This window comes from Phycodurus eques, chromosome 12 (genome assembly GCF_024500275.1).
Source record: "Phycodurus eques isolate BA_2022a chromosome 12, UOR_Pequ_1.1, whole genome shotgun sequence".
Taxonomy (NCBI): Eukaryota; Metazoa; Chordata; class Actinopteri; order Syngnathiformes; family Syngnathidae; genus Phycodurus; species Phycodurus eques.
The window spans coordinates 8,713,149-8,735,820 of NC_084536.1; the positions used below are offsets into that span (position 1 = coordinate 8,713,149).

General features: G+C 41.7%; 1 protein-coding gene across 4 annotated transcripts; it reads left to right on the plus strand.

Moving 5' to 3' along the window:
- Positions 1–36: 36 nt before the first annotated feature.
- ttf2 (transcription termination factor, RNA polymerase II) lies at positions 37–22,382 on the plus strand. Of its 4 annotated transcripts, none has more exons than XM_061691558.1 (21): positions 37–148; positions 260–375; positions 477–538; positions 1,415–1,484; positions 1,762–2,727; positions 3,412–3,652; positions 5,529–5,759; positions 5,833–5,991; positions 6,569–6,719; positions 6,845–6,947; positions 8,887–9,077; positions 9,813–9,966; positions 10,065–10,156; positions 10,968–11,053; positions 12,321–12,466; positions 12,528–12,704; positions 17,276–17,334; positions 17,933–18,086; positions 18,759–18,841; positions 21,252–21,326; positions 21,389–22,382. In XM_061691558.1, exons 1-21 carry the CDS (start codon positions 58–60, stop codon positions 21,531–21,533), a joined length of 3,552 nt encoding a protein of 1,183 aa, XP_061547542.1. In that variant the 5' UTR covers positions 37–57; the 3' UTR covers positions 21,534–22,382. The 4 variants fall into 4 exon arrangements, with proteins under 4 accessions (XP_061547542.1, XP_061547540.1, XP_061547541.1 ...); XM_061691556.1 differs by having other exon boundaries at positions 260–365; positions 452–538; XM_061691557.1 differs by having other exon boundaries at positions 260–365; positions 452–538; positions 12,324–12,466.
- Positions 22,383–22,672: the final 290 nt, after the last annotated feature.

Here is a 22,672-nt window from a genome sequence, read left to right on the forward strand (position 1 = left end):
ACTGAAAACCCGGTTTGTCGAAGGCTGGCTATGATTGGTCGATCCGAAAATGGCTGAATGAAGACACGAATATGGGAAATTTCCATTCCAGGAAGCACTCGAGGATACCTTAGGTCAGTTATGGAGAAAGTTACATGTGATGTCCACGGTAAGTCGTTAAAATACGTATTAATCGGGAAATAATTAGTTTTTTTAGGCTACTCGAAATATGTACGTCCTTCTTAAGCTCACATTTACGGGGCTTTGTGTTGTCTTTCAGGTGGCGCATGTATGCTAAAGACAGGCGTTAAAGATGGACCTACCAAAGGCAGAAGTTTCTACGTGTGTGTGGACAAGCGTGGCTGTGACTTCAGCAAAGCGGCCAGGTCTGTTTTGGTGTGTCTCTTCAGTATTTTTTGACACTTTCAATTAAATGAGTTGTTCATGATACATCCACACTCCTCACCCTCAGCATCTCTCCATCTCACTGCCTCCAGCATGAAGACTCCATGGTGGAGCTCCAAGCGTTGACCTTCGACCAGCAGCAACAGTGCAACAGGTGGGTTGCTATCTGAACTACAGGTGGGTGCAGTGGTGGTTTCTGCCATTGCGGTATGTGCGGCATGTGCGGCCACAGAGGGAGACATTGCTGGAGGGTGGCAACACGGTTCAAATTCAAAGAAAAAAATGTGACATTTAAGGTTCAATGTACTTTTATTGTCAATTCTTCAATATGCGTAACCCATACAGAGGATTGAAATGACAAAACCCAAGGGCCCGCGGTGCTACAAAAGACAGTACAAATAACATCAATATAAAAGCTAAATAAACTATTGTATATACAGTGTAAAAAGTATTAATTGGATTTGCAAATATCAAAGGTCAGGTGACATAGGCAAGGTCAGAGAACCAAGGCAAATAAGATATTTATAAATTAGACGACAAAACCCCAAGGCTGCTAAAGTGGCTAGTGCGACCCTGAGTCTGGTTGTGTGTGTGTGTGTGTGTGTGTGCGTGCGTGCGTGTGTGTGCGCGCGCGTGCAGCTAGATGTTCAGTCTCTGTGTACTCCTGAAGGTCTGTGATGGAGTTGTAGGTGGCAGCCTGTTTTTAGAAAACATTAGAAAAATGAACCAAATCAGGGTGCATTAACAATGACGGCCACAGCTTCAGAGATTCAAAGATATTCCCTATCCGTGGCCTTATTTAAGAGAATTGTTTGAGCATGTTGGCTCCAACAGTGACTCGTGGTGAATGTGTTTTGTGCCAGCCTAAAAACCACCAGCTTCTGTTGTTTCAACATTTTTCATATTAATTCATTGCTCCTTTTTTTTTTTTTTGTTTACTGAATATCTGTACTTCTGCTTAATTAAACAATATTTTTGCCACCTCTGTCTTTATGTAATGTTTTTATATGCCTTTTTTTTTATGCATCAGGTTGCACTACAGGTGCATTGTGGGTAAAAAAGCAGGGCAGCGATGGTGTGGAAATGTGCCCTGGACTGTGGTAAGAGCCAATGTGTCATTTACTCTAACATGCACAATATAAATAAAATAAATGCCTAGAAATGATCCATGGAGGAAAAACAAAATAAACTGCATGCTCGGTCATACGCACATGCTTTGTGTATATGTCGCATAATTAATGTGACTTCTCTTTGAAAGTTTGCCTTGCATTCTTTAAAAGTGCTTGAATTCTTGTCATAAATAAACTTCGATCCAAAAAAGTAAAGAAAAATGCTTGCAAATGCTAAATGTTGCCAATGTCTGTCATCGTTTTACAGCCGGAGAAGGAAGAGAAAAAGTGTGAAAAACGGGCACAAGCCTCCTGCCTACCACCAGTGCGAAACCCCTTCAAGGCTCTGGAAAAAGCGGACCAAGAATCAGAGTGGCGGAAGATGCAAGGAGAGAGTCAGGGGAAGGAGAACAGAGAGAAGAAACCTACAGGAGAAGAAGAAAAAGATGATGAGGGGGAAGGTCAGCCCCTCATAGCTGACAAAAACAGAGGTAAACATCTTCCAGCAGGAATAACGTTGAAGAAGAAATCTGTGGATAAAACACCTCCTCCGAGCATGTTTGTACCCAAAAGCGACATGGCCACCTCGGCCGTCTCCCTGTCTGTGCCCAAAAGCGACAAGGCCAGCTCCGAAGGTTCTGTGGAAACAGCGAGTGTCTCCCACTCCACGCCAAAGAAGGGCATAGCCACCTCCAGAGTCCCCATGCCTGTGCCCAAAAATGCCATGGCCACCATCAAAGTCTCTGTCTCTGAACCCAAAAGCGACCCGACCACCTCCAGTCTTTCCATGTTTGTGCCCAAATGCGAAATGGTCACCTGCAGAGGTCCTATAATAACATCTCCAACCAAAAGTAAAATGGCCGCCTCCAAAGATTCTGTACCAATGGCAAATGCCTCTACGTCTGTGGCCAAAAGCGAAATGGTTGCCTCCAGAGGTTCTGCCAGAGCGAACCCCTCTGCGTCTGCGCCCAAAAGTGAAATGGTTGCCTCCAGAGTTTCTGATCACAACGCGCAGTGGAGAACCCGTCAAACCGAACAGTACCACGATGATGATGAGGACGTAGTGCTGGTGTCGGTGAAGCCCCCTCAAAAGACGCCTCAGGCCCCTACCACCGCCATCCAGAAGCCCCTGACCGCCTACCCTGGCTTTCAGCCTGCCTCCAATGTGAAAGGTCCACTGAGGGACCCCCAGGGGATGCACACGATGCTGTCTATTCAGCTCCAGCAGAAAAAGGTGAGCCAGTATTGCGTGTTCTATAAGTGATATCGTAGCTCCTCTGCCACTGTAAATTATAGAAGAGAAATACTAGAATGAATCCATTAAAAAAATCCACAGCATTGCACTTGCAGAATGTAGGCATCATGACTAAGCCGATCCCTCCTCTCGCCAATTAATCATGACCACCACCTTGCAGAAATAAACTGAAAGACTAGAAATAATCCACATTCCAAAATATAGCCCATGCGATGCTCAGTCACACTGTGTACGTATCATGTAAATAATGCCACACCTCTGCCACCTCGCACAACAGAAAGACCCTGCAAAGGAAATTTAGAGATTTGTTTCTAAAAACGTGTTTGAAGATAATTGCTGAAAACGTGCAAAGACTCAATTGTGGCGATATAGCATTGAACTGTTGTTCACTATGAATGAGTGTAATTTTTGGTCACGTCTAAAACGGGGGCCAAGTGTGTCACTGGGACCAGGGCTTCGGGCTGGTGTGGCTGCTGTAGAGCACCTAGTTGTCCGCTGTGAGTGCACGCATGTCCCAGGGAAGGCAGAAGAGTGAAGCCTCATTTTATATACTCGCTGTATTTATTTATTTTTTAACACTCAAATTAAGAAGACAATTATTTTCATTTTTGTTTTTTTTTCTTTGCCAACTGTACCTTGACGCTGTCATGTGGTGTGTTCAAGGCCACCCTTTCGGTGGTGAACCTGGAAGCGTTGCCCGACAAAGGTGAGCGTTTGAGGACTCAGGTACGGGAGATGGAGGCGGCGCTGGAGTCCCTCAACCTCGCTCCCGCAGACGAGACGCCACCCACCAGCCAGGTAGTGAACCCTTTCAGCCGCCCGGGGGGCACCATCCTGATCCCGGCCCCTCCCGCCCCAGGTCCCCACCTCCAACACAGCCAGGGATTCTCACAGATCTATGGAGGTAACTACGTTACCTATGCCAAGGATGTCATGTACAATTTTTTTATTATTATTTTTTTTAATGCGTGTACAAAATATGCACAAAGGGTTGAAAACAGATATGGCAAAGGTGAAATAATCCATAGAGAGATATTTGTTAACTGCGTCCACCATTACAAGGTTGATGTAATAACATTAAAATGACAAATATTGAAGCCATAACTTTAAAATTCAGACAAATTGTTATGAAAGTGAATTTTCTTAGGTTGGCAGCTCTGTGTTTTGTGAATTCTGCTGAACAATGATCGAAAGACATCGACAGATCCAAACGCGATGTCGCAATGATCGCTTGTCCGCCACAAGCCAAGAGATGCGTGATAGCTGTTTTCCATATTTAAGAATATAATGATCCAATCAAAGCAATGCTTATTTACATATCAAATATTAATGAGAAACCATCCATCACAATTGCCAAGCACAAAAGAACTAGAATAGCTTGAAAAAGGGTATTCTGGGTATTTCCAACCCAAATTGTCTTGTAAATCCCATGAAAGGACATTTATCATGAGGGGAAAAAAATTATGGCCTGTAAATAATAATTTTTAAAAGTCTATTAAATGGAAGCAAATGCCATAAAATGAAAATAATCCATTAAATACTGTCATTAAATAATTACAAATTTAAATTAAATATTTCAGTGTCATTAAATTTTTAAAATAAATTCATTTTTATCTATTAAATGGATAAAAATGCCATTTCATAAAAAAAAAAAAAAAAAAAAAAGTACTGAGAAATATAAATCAGCCATGAACTATATGGACCATATGTACAGCAACTTGTTAAGCATTTCTGGTGGAAAGATTAGGTGCCATATGATTTTCCGATGTCCATGTGTATCATGCTACTGGGATGCCGTCTGGTGGAAAAATAACCTCATTCCTGCAATATGTGGGAACATGGGCTTGCTTAATAAGTATTATTCAATAGTTCAGTGCTGGTACTTTTTGGGGTTGAAATTTCATCAAAAGTTTAGATTTTTTAACGATATGAAGGTATAGCTCCTGCAGCCATCACTGCTTTGTACCGCTATGTTCCGCATCAACTCTGTTTCGAGTTTCAACGTTTCCCACATTGTCTCTGTGCATTTGACTGGCGACTGGAAGTTAGCACGCCATCATACATGGAAGCGTGGAGTGCGCAGTCCATTATTGATAATTTATCATTAGTTGATTACAAAATGCAAAGTCTGAGTATAATCATTAATAAAGCATGTCATGTATGTATGTCATGTAATTATTAGGCAATTTAAAAAATAATCCCACATTATTTACTTTATAACTCACATTTTATCTATTGAATTGGCTTTAAATAAAATACACTCAATCAAAAAACAATAAAAAAAAATTAAGGCCTATTTAAATTAAATAAACCGATTAACGTGTAAATGTAAGCTTTAAATTAAGTGAATCTGATCAGAATTTAAATAAAGCCAATTAAAATGTAAAGCCAATTTAAGAAGAATAAGTCACTTTAATAAAGATGATTAAAATGAATTTAATTTAAATAAGTCTATTAAAATTTGAACAAATTCAACTAAGCCAATTTAAATAAAGTAAACTTACATTTAAGCAAATTTAATTAAGACAGTTTATGATTAATGCTAATTTATATTAAAATGAATAAAACAAAGCCAATTTAAATTAAAACAAATTGACTAAAGCCAATTAAATCAAATTAAATAAAGACAATTTAAATGGATATGAAGGAAATCTAAAAAAAAAAAAAAATAGTAAAACTATTTAAATGTAAATAAATGAAGCCAAGTTTAAAAAGAAAAAAAACTCAATCTTCTTTCAACTTTTAGTTGAAAATGGTCCCAAAATGTGAACGTGTTATAGAGCACCAGGCATTCTACGGCGGCCGCATGACGGACAGCCGTCTGCTGGCAGTGAAGAATGCCACGTATGAGGCCATCGATCACATGCACACATCACTGGAGTCGTGCCCGGCCGCCGACACCGAGGCGTTGGACCCCAAGGGGCTCAAGGTGTCGCTGTTGGCGCACCAGAAAAGGGCTCTGGCCTGGCTGCTCTGGAGGGAAGCCCAGAATCCATGCGGAGGCATTTTGGGTAAGGGGGAAAAGTAAGTGTTTTTAATATGAAATTAATTTGTTTTTAACATGTGCTGTATTTGTCACCCCAGCGGACGACATGGGTCTGGGAAAAACGCTCACCATGATAGCGCTCATACTGGCCCAGAAGATCAATGCAAAGGTGAAGGCTAAAGAGGAAGGGCAAAAGAAAAAGGAGGAGGAGAAAGAGGAGGAGCTGAAGAAGCAGGAGGGTTGGCTCTCAAGAACTGGTAACTTCCATCCATCTATTTTCTATTTTCTGTACCGCTATCCTCACTAGGGTTGCGGGCGTGACTTTGGGCGAAAGGCCAGGCACACCCTTAACTGGCCAGCCACACCCTGAACTGGCCAGGCATACCCTGAACTGCTATCATGCTAACCCGATAAAAGGACATCAAAGATTATTAAAATTAAACGGAAAAACAGTGGTGGAAGGGGACCTTTAAGAATGTCATTAAATGAATAGAAAATCCATAAAACGCCGTTACATAATTCAAAATTCCATCCATCCATCTTCTTTACCTCTTCACCTCACTAGGGTCGCCTAGATAGCTGGGCTAGCCTGTCCGACCTATCTTCGGGCGGGAGGCGGGGTACACCCTGAACCGGTCACCAGCCAATCGCAGGGCACATAGAGGAAGAAAAAAAAAGGCCATTAAATAAAGAAATGCCATTAAATGATTACAAAGTTAATACAAGAGAGTGGTCGTGAAAAAAAGTTTTGTTTAGTTTTTGTTATATAAATTCATTGAGCATAATTGTTTCATATTATATTTGATTATTTAATGCTTGAAAAATGTCGCCTAGATTGCCGACCGGTGATTTCCAAGGCCACCCTGGTTATCTGCCCGGCCTCGCTGCTCCACCACTGGAAGAAGGAGATCGAGCGACATGTCAAGGTGGCCAGGCTCAGTGTGTACTTGTACCATGGACCCAACCGCATCAAGAACCCCAGAGTGTGAGCTCTCTCTCACATACACACACACACGCACACGTAGACACACACACAGCATCAATACAATTTGACTCACAAAATTGTGAGTCAAATTGCAAAAAAATCCTTATTCCCATGTGATCCGTCAGGCTTGCTGATCACGACGTGGTGGTGACCACTTACAGTTTGGTGTCCAGGGAAGCGCCTGGCCAGAAAGAGGCGGACAAACCCAATAAGGAAGCCAACGATGCGGTGGGTGAAATATTTAACATTTAAGTACATTGGTGCCTTGAGTTAAAACAACTATATAACAAATATAAAAATATATTTTTACCCAACCCACTACTAGAGATGATAGAATGGTGATTAAGCCTGTCAGCTCCTCTAACACCTTACTGTATTTTTCAGTATTTTATTTTTTTGTGTCGGCAGCACGGTGGGCGACTGGTTAGTGCATCTGCCTCACAGTTCTGAGGACCATGGTTCAAATCTGGCCTTGCCTGGGAGGGTTTTGCATGTTCTCTCCATGCCTGCGTGGGTTTTCTCCGGGTCCTCAGGTTTCCTCCCACATTCCAAAAACATGCATGATAGGTTAATTGAAGAGTCTAAATTGCCCGTAGCTATGATTGTGAGTGTGAATGATTATGTCCAGTTGAAGGTGTACCCTGCCTCTCGCCCACATTTATCTGGGATAGGCTCCAACACCCCCGCAACCCTAGTGAGGATCTTCAAAAAGGCCCAGCAGAGGTTGTACTTCCTGGGGCGTCTGAGGAAGCATGGCCGCCACAGGCGCTGTTGAGGCAGATCTACGCAGCAGTCATTGAATCGGTTCTGTGTTCCTCCATCAGTCTGATTTGGTGCTGCCACAAAGGAGGACAGAATCAGACTGGTGAAAGGACATTGATAACTTTGCATTCTCGCAGCTCTGGCTGACTATATTAATCTTCTTTTCCTTTCGGCTTGTCCCGTTAGGGGTCGCCACAGCGCGTCATCCTTTTCCATGTAAGCCTATCTCCTGCATCCTCCTCTCGAACACCCAAGTGCCCTCATGTATTATATATTCTGTTTTACTTTGGCTAATCTTCATTCCTCTGCTTTCCAGTGCATGCCTCCATCTTTCTAACTGTTCCTCCAGCTGCTCCCTGCTTTCACTGCAGATCACAATGTCATCTGCAAACATCATGGTCCACGGGGATTCCAGTCTAACCTCATCTGTCAGCCTATCCATCACCACTGCAAAAAGGAAGGGGCTCAGGGCTATATTAATATAGACTATTAATATAGACTTTTATTTATATATATATATATATATAAATGTATATATAAAAATATATATATTATATATATTTTTTTTATTTTTATTTTATATATTTTTTTTATTTTCCTGGGGGGTCTGTGGCGTACCCCTGGTTGGGTCCCCTGCTGGACGGGCTTGCTTTTGGAAATCTCCAAGTGGCCTGCCCCGGTTATTCTGCTTGGTGGGACAGCCAGATCTAGGAACGTTCCTGGTGGTTCCAAACTACTTCCATTTCCGAATAATCGAGACCACAGTGCTTTTTGGGACCTTCAGTGCTGCTGAAATTCTTTTGCATCCTTCCCCAGATTTGTGCCTTGACACAATCTGGTCTCAGAGTTCTGCAGACAATTTCTTAGACTTCATTGCTTGGTTTCTGCTCTGATATGCACTGCCAACTATGAGACCTTATATAGACAGGTGGGGGCCATTCTAAATGATGTTCAAACAACTGAATTTACCACAGGTGGACTCTATTCAAGTTGTAGAACCAGCTCAAGGATGATCAGTGGAAATCAGATGCACCTGACCTGAAGTTTGAGTGTCATCGCAAACAGTGGGAATACTTATGTACCCATTATGTTTGAATGTTTTATAAATTGACACAAATGTCTGAAAATATGTTCTTGCTTTGTCATTATGGGATATTTTATGTATATATATATTTTTTAAGAAAGGTATACCCAAATGATCTTTCGATTAAGTCTCTAACAGCAAAATGTATAAAACTAAGTGGTGTGAATACTTGTGGCACTATATATTTTTTTTGGGGTCATTTCATGGGTCATTCAAAGACCACCTACAATTTATAGACCGATTATTATGTTCTTTGAGTTGTTAGCCGTCGTGAATGGTGACGTTATAACATGTTAATTATCACCACGTGTGCTTCCTCAGCCAGCAGCGGCAGGCTGTGGACCCCTCCTGTGTGTGGCGTGGGCCAGGGTGATCCTGGATGAGGCGCACAACATCAAAAACCCCAAGGTGCAGCAGTCCATGGCCGTGTGCCAGCTGAGGGCAGCCGCCCGCTGGGCCATGACCGGCACGCCCATCCAGAACAACCTGCTGGACATGTACTCTCTGCTCAAGTAAAACTAATCTTCATTATTACCTCCCTCAAGCACAATTTAAAGACTCCCTTTATTTTTTACTTGTCTAACAGATATAAAAACACATCTCTCTGTGAAATTTCAAGTTACCATGTGTTATCCGATATACATATCAAGGAAGTGGAAGTGTCTGATGGTAAATATGGATTAAATTTGGTTCAAATCTGTAGTTTACCTCTGTTCACATTGGTCAAGATGCACACAAACAAGCCACAAATAATCCAATGTGTGAAAAATTGTTTACACAGTCCAGCACTGTAATGTCAAAGCAAGTTGTATTCTGGATCTGATCTAGATTTTTCAAGAATTTGAGTCCAAAACAAATAATTAATGTTCTTCGATCAAGTATAAATGTTGGCTGTCAAATACGCAATCTGGATTGGATTTGGGTTGAACTTGGTTTGATAAGGGAGAGAGCAAAAGACGATCAAAAAATTCCATAATTGATTGATATGTGATGAGTGTCAACTGTCAAGTGTCTAATCTGGATCAAATCTAGATTCGACTCGGCTCGATAATGCATTTTGTATTTTGTTCACCTTGGACAAGACAATCCAATCTAATCCGATTTGAGCAAAATTTGCTGTTTTTCCATTATCCAAAACTGTAATTTCAAAGCAAATTTTAATCCGAATATGATCCAGATTGCTCCTTTGTTGCAGTGTAAATGCAACATATAAAATGTTTGTTTTGTTTTTTTGCTGCCCTATGCAGGTTTCTGCGTTGCTCTCCATTTGACGAGTACAAAGTATGGAAGGCGCAGGTGGACAACGGCTCCAAGCGTGGCAGGGAGCGACTCAACATCCTGACCAGGACTCTCATGCTTCGACGCACCAAAGACCAGCAGGATTCTTCGGGAAAACCGTTGGTGTGGAACTTCGTTAGCGTTTCATGCGGGTGGTGTGCAAGATGTCAAATTTAATAGAAGCTAAAACAAAACAAAAAAAGTAAACTTCTGGTCAATAGGTGGCGCTTCCCGACCGTACCTGCAAGATGCATCAACTTCAACTGTCTGAGGACGAGCAAGCAGTCTACGATGTGGTCTTTGCCCAGTCCAGGTGACATAATACGTTCTGTTTCGGAATCTATCACAAGATGACCCACAAAACGTCTCAACAATGACCATTTTTCCTTGAGGTGACCATTTTAGAGTGAGTTTGGCCATTTCCAAGGGTCCTACAAAGACAAACTCTAGTCATAATCCTTTGAAAATTCTGCCCCCAAAGCCAGTTTCACTTAGCAACAATGAAGTTGGGTAGACATGTCCATGAGTAGACCCACAAAAACGTTTTAAGAAGTCATGCTGGAAAAAGCACTGGACGTCTACCATTTTGTTTTGAAGCAACCATTTTAGGGTCATTTTGCCCATTTCCAGCGGTCGTTCAAAGACTAACTACTCCGACAGATTTTGTCGTTTTGCTACTAATTTTGAATATTTAAAAAAATTCAGCCAGTTCAGCCGCTTAGCAATATGAAATTCGGTAGGCATGCCTATCATGAGCATACCCACAAAAATGTCTTAATTCTGAAGCAAAGGCACAGGAAGTCTACAATTTACTTTAAGCTTACAAAGTTGGCCATTTTAATTTAAATAAGACAGTATAGGGTCATTTTGGCCATTTTGAGGCATCTTTTAAACTGGTACTAGTACTATATATATATATATATATATATATATATATATATATATATATATATATATATATACATTTGATCAAATTTGAACCTTATATAATGTAACTAATATAACATTTGGTAGGCATGGCCTTTGATAACTTGTCGTAAATCATTATTTGATTGGTATTGGCATCTATTTCGGTTATAGATTTACCCTGCAGAACTACTGGTAAATTTCTATTTTGGTTGTAGAGCTACCCTGCAGAACTACCTAAAGAAGCATGAAGGGAACGACGTGACGCGAGGGAGCAACTCTGCTTCCAATACCTTCGACCGCTGTGAGGATCAACTTTTAAAAAAAAAAAAAATAATTTTAAAGATGAAACAGGAAGTGAGTGATTAAACGTGTTAAATGAAAAGGAAACCTGCATGTAAGTGTTGGACCTGTTTTCTATACTGAGATGTGTACAGTGGTTCACGATTCATGAATTCTAGTGCTACGAACGATTGAGTGTCAATTTGGATTAATTTGCGAGTCGGCTTGAAAAAACGAATGCCGAGTCATAATTTTCAAATTTAAATGAAAAGGTACGAAAGTACATATTTTATTGTGAGAAGAGCTGCAATGCAGCGAAGCCATGCGGCAACTTCCTTTGTTTCCATGCACAGTTGTACAGTAGCCACTGTAAACAATCATACGTATCACAGAGCTGTCTCCCCTGAAGCGATAATCTCTGCAGAATGTAGCGTCCGATGAGGAGGAGCTGCACGAATATTCATGGCAGACTGCGACCGCGGCAGATTATTTGGATGAAGTTATGTAAGATTTATTGAACACATCGTGGCAGATGATTGACGAGAGCTAGCCAGCTACTCCTAACTAGCAGTTAACCTAACTAGCTGGGTCAGAAGAAGCAGATGTTACAGCCAATGTGGATTTACACATTTTATGGCGCCGAGACGGTACAAAATAGACACACAGCCACGATGCAGCAAGGGATACTGGTTCAAGTAAGCCATTTGAACCTAAAATGATAGGGGATTTAGATGGCGAATCCGAGCGCTAATGAATTCACATTTTTTTTAAATTCTGTGGAACCAATTTCAAGGTGTATGAATTGCTGGGTTTTTTTTTCTGAAAATGCCCTAAGATGCCACAAATGCCGCCAAAGTTTGATCGAACAGGAAAGTAGTACATTGGTGTCAAGGAAGTATGTTAAGTGATGCATTTCGACTGACAGACGAGCTTTGTTGATGGGGAGTAGCTAAGTTTAGCTTGGGTTGATAGGGGAAGTTAAGGGGAGTCTTGGCCACATGTACGTGCACACAGTGGGTGCATTTTTTCGAAATATAATTTGTAAGCTATTATTATTCTTAAACGTAATGTTGGCGTATGAGTTTGAAATGGTCTCGGAAGTATTTTGGGATCAGTTTGTGGTATATGGTTTAGTACTTATATCAGCAATTCAAAAATGTTTAGGGGCGTCAATTACTTTTTACGTTTTTTCGGCATGGCTCAGTCCCAATCCCCCACAAATTGTGGAGGAATTACTGCAATTGTTGAATTAAGTGCGTGCGCGAATGGCCTTTCCAATTATTCCTCACCAGCCTCGCAGGAGTTTGGCTTGTCCCAGTCAGACCTGCCAGTCTCCTCTTGGCAGCAACCTCAGCAGGCCCCCAGCACCGCCCACATCCTGTCACTACTGCTGCGCCTGCGACAGTGCTGCTGCCACCTGTCACTGCTCCAGAAGGTACACAAACAAACATGCGCGCACGACGACGCGTGTCCTTACTTCTTTGCCTCTGACTTAGACTCTGGACTCCTCGGAGCTGCAAGGCGATGCCGTGGTCCTGTCCCTGGAGGAGCAGCTCAATGCTCTGTCCCTCACGTCGGGACCCTCGACATCGGACGCCGCCGAGGACACGGTGGGCCTGAACGGGATGCGTTTCCCATTGCGGCTGTTTGAAGAGGGCAGCAGGAGTACCAAGGTTGGGCAATAGGGACACATCTGATGTAGTGTAACGTTGTGACAGTACACTTACATATTCAATATTTTAAATGCTCATTGGAATGTTTGTAGCCCCCGACACTAGTTTGACCGATCGACACAAAATTTGGTAAACATGTCCATTATGACAGGATGCACAAAAAAGGACCCATGCCTGAAATTGAACAGGAAGTCAACCATTTTGGCCCATTTCCGGGGCTTGTACGCTGTCAGAACTTCAGAAAAGGTTTGGGGGGGAAAATCTGCACTGGACACCAGTTTCACTGATTGACACCAAATTAGGTGGGTATGTCAATCAGACAAACGCGCACAAAAACCCTCAAGGACTCATGCTCGAAGTTGAACAGGAAGTCAGCCATTTTTGTTTGAAGCACCCATTTTGGGCAAATTCAAGGGCTTGTACTTTATCAGAAAGTTAGAAATAAATCAGCCCCAGACACAAGTTTCACTGCGCAACCTGAAAATGGATGGACATGCCTATCAGAGCAAGATGCGCCAAAAAATCTCAAGTACCCATGGCTGGTATTCAAGAGGAAGTCAGCCATTTTGGGTGATTTGTCGACTAATACTTTTAAGAACGGCAGAAAAAGGTTGAAAAAAAATGTGTTCCCTGACACCAGTTTCACCAATTGACAATAAATTTCATTGATCATGTCTATTGTAACATCACACCAAAAAATCTCAAGGACTCATGCTCCAAATTGAACAGGAAGTCAGCCATTTTGAGTAAATTGCAGAATTCATACTTTAAGACGTTCAGGGTCCGAAATATCTGAAATTGCAAAATGCGACGTAAAACGAGGTATTTGGCGATACATTCCTCAATTTCCTTTGAAGTTTACAGTAAATAAAACCTTTTTCTGAGCGGTGAGCAGCTCTCAAGACAAAGATTGAACCGTTTATTTTTTGTAACTTGACGAAAAGAGCACGGATTAATAACAGAAATCAAAACTGCATGGCAGTTTTAATCGCAATTTTAATCGTTTCAGTCGCAATAGTGGCTACGGGAAGCACAAATAATATAAATGGAATGCAAGAGAAGACATCTGTACAAGTACATTCACAAACTAGAAACCTTTTTCATACATTGAGCAAAAATTCTCTCTATATATGGAGTAGTGTTTTAAAAATTTAGGGTAGTAAAGGATAGAACTCGACATTAATTTAGTACTGCCCAAAACAGTGTTTTGAAAAATTGCTACACAAATCTCAGTAATTGCTAAATATAGCAATAGATTATATACAAAACTTTTTGGAGTATTTGGGACCCTGATGTTGAAGAAAATCAACTCCGGACACCAGTTTCTCCCGATCAGCTTGAAATTGGGTGGACATGTATATCATAACAGGACACATTATAGGTTTCAGGGATATACAGTGGTGTGAAAAAGTGTTTGCCCCTTCCTGATTTCTTTTTTTTTTTTTTGCGTTTGTCATACTTAAATGTTTCCCATTGTCAAATAAATATAAATATTAGTCAAAGCCAACACAAGTAAACACAAAATGCATTTTTAAAATGGTTTTTATTATTAAGGGAGAGGAAAAATCCAAACCTACATTACCCTGGGTGAGAAAAGTGATTGCACCGTTAACCAAATAACTGGTTGGGCCACCCTTGGCAGCAACAACTACATTCAAGCGTTTGCTATAACTTGCAATAAGTCTCTTACAGCGCTGTAGAGGAATTTTGGGCCACTCATCTTGGCAGAATTTTTGTAATTTAGCCACATTGGAGGTTTTTCAAGCATGAACTGCCTTTTTAAGGTCATGCCACAGCATCACAATAGGATTCAGGTCAGGACTTTGACGAGGCCACTCCAAAGTCTTCATTTTGTTTTTCTTCAGCCATTCAGAGGTAGACTTGCTGGTGTGTTTTGGATTATAGCTTTGAGGTCAAGAACAGATGGACGTTATCCTTCAGGATTTTTTGGTAGACAGCAGAATTAATGGTTCCATTTATCACAGGAAGTCTTCCAGGTCCTGAAGGAGCAAAACAGCTCCAGACCATCACACTACCACCACCATATTTTACTGTTGGTATGATTTTATGCTTTCTCAAATGCGGTGTTACATTTAAGCCAGATGTAATGGGACAAATACCTTCCAAAAAGTTAAACTTCTGTCTCGTCAGACCACAGAATATTTTCCCAAAAGTCTTGGGGATCATCAAGATGTCTTCTGGCAAAATTGAGACAAGCCTTAAGGTTATTTTTGCTCAGGGGTGGTTTCTGTCTTGGAGCTCTGCCATGCAGGCCATTTTTCCCCAGTGGTGGAGTCATGAACACTGACCTTAACTGAGGCAAGTGCTGGCTGCAGTACTTTGAATGTTGTTGTCTTTGGTGTCTTTTGTGACCTCTTGGATGTGTCGTTGCTGCGCTCTTGGAGTAATGTTGGTCGGCCGGCCACTCCTGGGAAGGTTCACCACTGTTATGTGTTTTCACCATTTGTGGATAATGGCTCTCAATGTGGGCGGCACGGTGGACGACTGGTTAGAGCGTCAGCCTCACAGTTGTGAGGACCCGGGTTCAAACCCCGGCTCCGCCTGTGTGGAGTTTGCATATTCTCCCCGTGCCTGCGTGGGTTTCCTCCCACATCCCAAAAACATGCATTAATTGGTGACTCTAAATTGCCCGTAGGCATGACTGTGAGTGCGAATGGTTGTTTGTTTCTATGTGCCCTGCGATTGGCTGGCAACCAGTTCAGGGTCTACCCCGCCTCCTGCCCGATGACAGCTGGGATAGGCTCTAGCACGCCCGCGACCCTAGTGAGGAGAAGCGGCTCAGAAAATGGATGGATGGATGGATGGGGTCTCAATGTGGTTCGCTGTAGTCCCAAAGCTTTAGAGATGGCTTTATAACCTTTTCCACACTGAGAGATCTCAATTACTTTCTTCCTCATTTGTTCCTAAATTTCTTCAGATCTCAGCATGATGTCTTGCTTTTGAGGATCTTTTGGTCTATTTTACTTTGTCAGGCAGGTCCTATTTAAGTGATTTCTAGATTGAGAACAGGTGTGGTAGTATCAGGCCTGGGTGTGGCAAGTGAAATTGAACTTGGGTATGACAAACCACACTTAAGTTATATTTTAACATGGTGGGCAATCACTTTCTCACTAGGCTGGGGCATCGAAAATCGAGTACTGATTGGAAGCGGGACTAACGTTCCAGTTCTCCCGGAATCGTTCAAATGTAAAACATTTTGGTTCCCAGTTTTGATGCCTTCAGTCCACCGACCCCGAAGAAGAAAGTGGCGAAAACCAATGAAGAACACACACGAAGATGTGCTTGCGCCCAACGGTGACAGTGAACAAAAGTGTCTCTTAACTTTGTTAAAATAAATGACCAGTCGCCTCAGTGCAACACTTGGAATAAGATTATATTGTGCAAAGGAAGCTTTCGCGATGTGTAGAAGTGTCATGTGCTCCCTCCTGCTCCGAGCCTCAGCCTACACCATGCGGAATTTGAGTCAAGTCAATTGGGTGAGTGTGAAACAATAAAACACGTGTAGGCCAACATTAAGGCAGCCTAACAAGTTAAACGGTGGGTTGCAATCTTGCACTGATGGTTTTTAGCATTTATTTTAGTCTTCAAACCAACGTAAGAGCTGATGACAGACACAAAAATAAAATCTAAATTATTTTACCATCCGGGAAAGAAAGTAGAAACAGTCACATTACAAGCTTAACATTGAACTAAAATGTCACCAAAGGTCAAACTAGCAACTTTACATCTCACTGAATTCACATAAACGTCTCACAGTGTCACAAACACTAAAATTGTGCCTTATCGGTGGGTAGATAAAGGAATCAACGTTTTACGGCGCATTTGTGTCCATTTATTACTCTTTTGCATGCCGTCTCGTTTTAATTTAGTTTTTACCGGTGTTGTGTAAATTTTAAGGTACTATTCGTGCCAAAATGCTGAGTTCCGGTGTGTACCCTTCGAAATAAAAGTCTACATGCTTAAAACAGAAAGTCAAGTTAAAACTTGCCCATATAAGCCATTTGACGTGATAAAACGGTCACAAATAACTTTTAACAATGCTATATTTAACTTTTAGCTGAAACATTAATATTAAGTCAGTTGGGTTAGTTACACACACATTGCCTTTCAGTTCATAGGTTTGATAGTGAGACTGGTTATTAAGAATCCTGAGTCAGATGTTCATTTTAGTCTGTACTGCAGTCTGCTAAGAAAGTGGATGTTCATAATTTGGACACCCCTTATTTAAACCATGCAAACTTTTTTTGACCCAGCCCCCTAAAAGAATCGGAATCGAGAATCGTTTGGAACCAGAATCGACATGAGGAACCGGTATCGCTCAAATTCAAATGATGCCCAACCCTATTTTTGCATTTTATAGATGTAGGTTTGGATGATTTTGTTCTGCCTGAATAATAAAAACCTTAGTTTTTAAAAACTGCATTTTGTTTACTTGTTGTCTTTGACTGATATTTTAATTTGTTTGATTATGGGAAGTATTTAAGTGTGACAAACATGCAAAAACAAAAGAAATCATATATAAATATATGTAAAATATTTTTTTCTGACAGATTTCTGCCATTGTCTCTGAGCTGGAGGCGATCCGAGCAAAGGGTGACGACCAGAAAAGGTAACCATGAGTCTACGTAGGCCCTAAAAGTTATGTCACTTGGACTTGTACCAAAATTTTGCAGGGAAAAAAGTATTGTAACGGTAAGGTCAATTCCTTTTGTTTGTGATGTATACTGACGACACTTGATGACAAGTCAAGGTTATGCCACCAAATAGTCAATGTTATTCACTTTAAATTAATTGAATAAGGTCTGTTTCAATACTTTTTGCTCTATTGAAAAGTGGGTGGCTCAAACAAAAGGTGCTCTGTCCTGAGTTGTTTTAACACATCTAGATTTAAATTCTGAACTTTTGTCTCATATTCATCTTTTAATCTGAAACCCAAATGTCTTAAGTATACAACAAAAACAAAGGAATTGACCTTGCTGCTCCAGTACTTTTGGAGGGGACTGTATACCCCAAAGTCTTGGAGCTGGAAGTGGAAAGACTTCACAACTTTGTTTGAGGCGCCACATGCTTGTTACTTGGAATCAAGACTTATACTGTAACACTGTTGAGGCCTATTTTTCCATAAAATGGTGGTTGAACCCCAAATTGTACCACTTTAGTGTTCTATCTACTTTGTATGATTTATTAAACCGTCTCTGTTGCAACAGTGTGATTGTGTCCCAGTGGACTAGTCTGCTCCACATCGTGGCCATCCACCTGCGGCAGATGGGCCTGCGCTACGGCATCATCGACGGGACCGTCAACCCCAAACGCCGTATGGACCTGGTGGAGGAATTCAACACCAACCCCAAAGAACCACAGGTGACTCAACCATATGGTACCCCCGCCACACAAACACACAAAAACCCACTCCTAAAGCCAGTTCTGACAGAAATTCAAGAAAAAAGCCACAAGAAGCCATACCTAAAGGTCTGCTTTTTTAGCTTTTGAAAATTGAGCCCCTAAAGCCAGTTTTTCACTGAGTGACATGTCTGTCATGAGTAAACCCTCCAAAAAGTCTCAATAATCCGTGCCTGAAAAGACACAGCTGTCGGCCATTTTGCTTTGAAGTGCCAATTTGAGCGTCATTTTACCCATTTACAGGGGATCTTCCATCTTCAGCCCTGAAGCAAGTTTCACTCAGCAACCTGAAATTTGGTGGGCTTGTTTGTCATGAGTAGGCCCACAAAAAAGTCCATACTCGAAAAGACAGGAAGTCTGCAGGTTCGACTTGAAGTAGCTATTTTCAGGATTCATTTGGTCATTTTCAGGGGTCCTTCATAAATGCTCTACTTCCCTGCTTTTTGCCCATCTATAACTCAACATGTAGATGATATTCTAGACTCTAAATTGCAAGGCATTTAAGTTTGTGTCATTGTATGTGGGTGAAGCATGGCAGTGAAGTTTGATGACTGTGCAAAGGCCCGTTCGTTGCTGCTCGCCGCTTTACTTATTACTGTTTTTCAAATGTTTCTTTCTGTCTTCCTGTGGAAGGTTATGCTGGTGTCTCTCTGTGCCGGCGGTGTTGGCCTCAACCTCGTGGGCGGGAATCACCTCTTCCTCATGGACATGCACTGGTGAGTGGACGGGAGATTTAGAAAATTATTTTCTAGGTGTGAATTTAGGATTATCATGTCCATATTGACAGTTTGTGTGAATACTACTTCAATCAAGTATTTACACTGAACAAGAAAAACACTAGTAAGGGTACTGCCACGTCACGATGTCAGCTCAACTGCTACATCGCCGCCAAGTTTGAAAGCAATCTGATTTTCAGTCATGTCATTTTATGAGATTATACCTTGATTTGACGCACTAATATGGGCGAGGTGTCGTCTGTTAGAGCTGATTGTCTATCATATTGAAGCACTATTTTCACACCCATATTACTGTCCGTACAAAATTGTTTTGTACTTTCTATGTGGCCTAAAACGTTCAGTACAGTATAAAATTATTGTTCCAAAAAAAAAAAAAATATATATATATATATATATATATATATATATATACACACACACACAGACCCTTTCCAAAAAAATTTTTATATCATGTAAAAGTTTATTTATTTCCATAATTCCATTCAAAAAGTTGAATTTTCATGGATTATAGATTCAGGGCCCACAATTTAAACAATTTCAAGTATTTGTTTATTTTTAGATAATTTGGGCTTCCAGCTCATAAAACCCATGAAATCAGGAATTGAAAACATTTGAATACTGTGAAGAAATTAGACCAAATTTGGAGGTGATAAATATTTTAAACAGCATCTGCACAGGTTTCCCCAGTTATCATTAAATTGCTTCAGTTTGGTTCAATATGACGAAGACTGCAGACTAGACAACTGGCCAGAAGACCACCTCTGACACCCTCCATAGGATGTGTAAGCTACAAACGTTCATAGCTAAGGAGGCTGGCTGTTCACAGAGTGCCGTGTCCAAGCATATCAATGGAAAGTCTAGTGGAAGGACAAAATGTGGCAGGAGACCGTGGGCTTCAGCGGATTATCAAACAGAGAAGATTCAAGAATCTCGCAGAGATCCAGAAAAAGTGGAATGAGGCGGGATTCACAGCTTCAAAAACCACCACATTCAGACTCATCCGGGAAATGGGCTACAGCTGTCGGGTTCCTCGGGTCAAGCCACTTCGGGGCCTGAGCCAACGTAGGAAAAACTGGTGAAGAACAGAACCCAAGCTGCTTGAGGTCCAGTGTGAAATATCCACAGTCAGTCATGATTTGGGGTGCAATGTCCAGTGCTGGTGTTGGTAAACTCTGCTTTCTTAAATCCAAGGTCAACGTAACAGTCGACCAGAATGTTTTAGAGCGGTGTTCCCCAACCTTCTTTGCACCGCGGACCATTTAGGAGTTGGCATTTTTCTCACGGACCGGCTGTGGTGGCGTGCACACACACACACACACACACACACACACACAGACATACACGTTTCGTCCTTCGCCATTCGTGGTGCTTCCACTGTGGGCGCAATCCAGGAGTGGGAGTCAGGAGTTATTGTAGGCAGCCAGACCAGACTGCAGTTCCGTAGCTCCTCAATGAGAGTAGACTTTGAACACCGTAAAGTAGTTCTGCCTGTGTCGAGGAGCAACCTACGACTGTATCTGTATAAGAGCGGACTTTGCGCGTGAGAGTTAACTGTTGCAATAAACCCGTATTTTAAGTAGGACTCCTGATATAGTGTTGTTTCGTTCGCGAACGTTTTGTTCAAAAGAACAAATCTTTTCAGGAAACGTAATGAATTGAACTGAATTAGTTTATGAAATGATTTCGTTTTTTGAGCTCTCCCGCCGTTAGCCAGCCCAGTACCGGACTGCGGACCGGTGGTTGTGGACGACTGTTTTAGAGGACTTCATAATTCCTTCTGCTGAGTATCTGTATGGAGATGCAGATTTCATCTTCCAGCAGGACCTGGCGCCCGCGACCCTAGTGAGGAAATGCGGCTCAGAAAATGGATGGAGAGAGAGAGAGAGAGACATATATGACATATATATATATATATGACATATATATGACGGCACGGTGGGCGACCGGTTAGAGCGTCTGCCTCACAGTTCTGAGAACCTGGGTTCAATCCCCGGCCCCGCCTGTGTGGAGTTTGCATGTTCTCCCCGTGCCTGCGTGGGTTTTCGCCGGGTACTCCGGTTTCCTCCCACATCCCAAAAACATGCACGGTAGGTTGATTGAAGACTCTAAATTGTCCGTAGGTGTGAATGTGAGTGCGAATGGTTGTTTGTTTATGTGCCCTGCGATTGGCTGGCAACCAGTTCAGGGTGTGCCCCACCTCTCACCCGAAGATAGCTGGGATAGACTCCAGCACTCCCGCAACCCTTGTGATGAGCGGCTCAGAAAATGGATGGATGGATATATATATATATATAATATAATGTAATGTAATGTGTGTGTAGGATAACGGAAGATAAATGAATAATATGTGCGTGTGTGAAAAATATTAATATTTTGATCCTGTTGACAGGAACCCAGCCTTGGAGGACCAAGCCTGCGACCGAATCTACCGAGTGGGACAGCGGAGGGACGTCACCATCCACAGGTAAACGGGATGCTCACTTAGCATTTAGCATTGAGCCTCTGCAGCGTCTGGGTTGCTTGCAGGTTCGAGTGTGAGGGCACGGTGGAGCAGAAGATCTCCAGGCTGCAAGCTAAGAAGAAGCAGCTTGCCCAGAGCGTGCTGTCGGGAACGGAAAGTGCCGTCGCCAAGCTCTCCCTGACTGACCTCAAGATCATTTTTGGCGTTTGAACTCTAAAGAAATGCAATTTATTGATGTCTATGTTGCTTTTATGTATGACATCAGTGTTCCCCAACCTTTATTGAGCCAAGGCTCATACAATGCAGTTACAAGTCAAGTGCCCCATCTAAAACGCATTGTTTTTCGAGTTAGCCGAATGTCGCTTGGTCGATTTGTTTGCGTATGTGTGTGCGTGCGTGCGTGTATGTTCAGAGCAAAAAGTTTAATTGCGAACGAGCTTCAAATAGGACGGCTCTTCAGTAAAGTTATTTTAAAAAATAATAATAATAAAATAAAATAAAAAATAAAAAAACACGTAACAGTTACTTGCAGTCAAACACAAATGCAATGAAAACTCACAAAGGAGCATGGAGCCGACCCTTGCACCCACAAACCCGACCTACTCCAGGCTCCTGATGTAATTCACCAGGCCGCCCCACTTCAAGGCACCTCAATACAGTGTGACTTTTTTTTTTATTACACATTATAAAACGTTTATTTCATTTGTTGGATTGTTCTATTTGTACTCATGAAGCTATGTTCCTTTCTTTAACAATTAAGTTCCATTTCCAAAACATCCAAGGCCAGAGGGGTGCCCACATCTTAGGATGACTCCCTTTTCTTCTTTATTGCACCCAAGGTAGATTACTGAAGAATGATGTTCTTAGGATGACTCCCTTTTCTGAAAACATCCAAGGCCAGAGGTACCTTCTGCTAAACATATATCAAAACCTTCTGCTGAACAGTCATAACGAAACCTTCTGACCTGTATAAAAGGAGTTAGCTCAAATAAACAAGGTGTGTCATTCACTGAACCTGCACTCTGGTGAGCAGTTGATTGAATGCACCGAGACTCAGCACGTTGGTGTCTTGTTTTTTCCGCTCTCTTTGGACAAAGAAAACGAACACGCAAGGACGATTGAAGGTTCCATGATCTATTGAACATTGACATTATATTACGTCCTTAACACATTACATTAGCTTTCATTTTGTTTTTGTACTTATTTAACAGTACTGTGCTATTTTTCTTTATTAAAAACACATAAGCCCAAAACAGTGGTGGCTGGACTGAGTGATAGATAGATATTTGTTTTTTAGTTATACATATATCACAAATGACTACCTCCTTAGAATAGCTGACCTTGAGCAG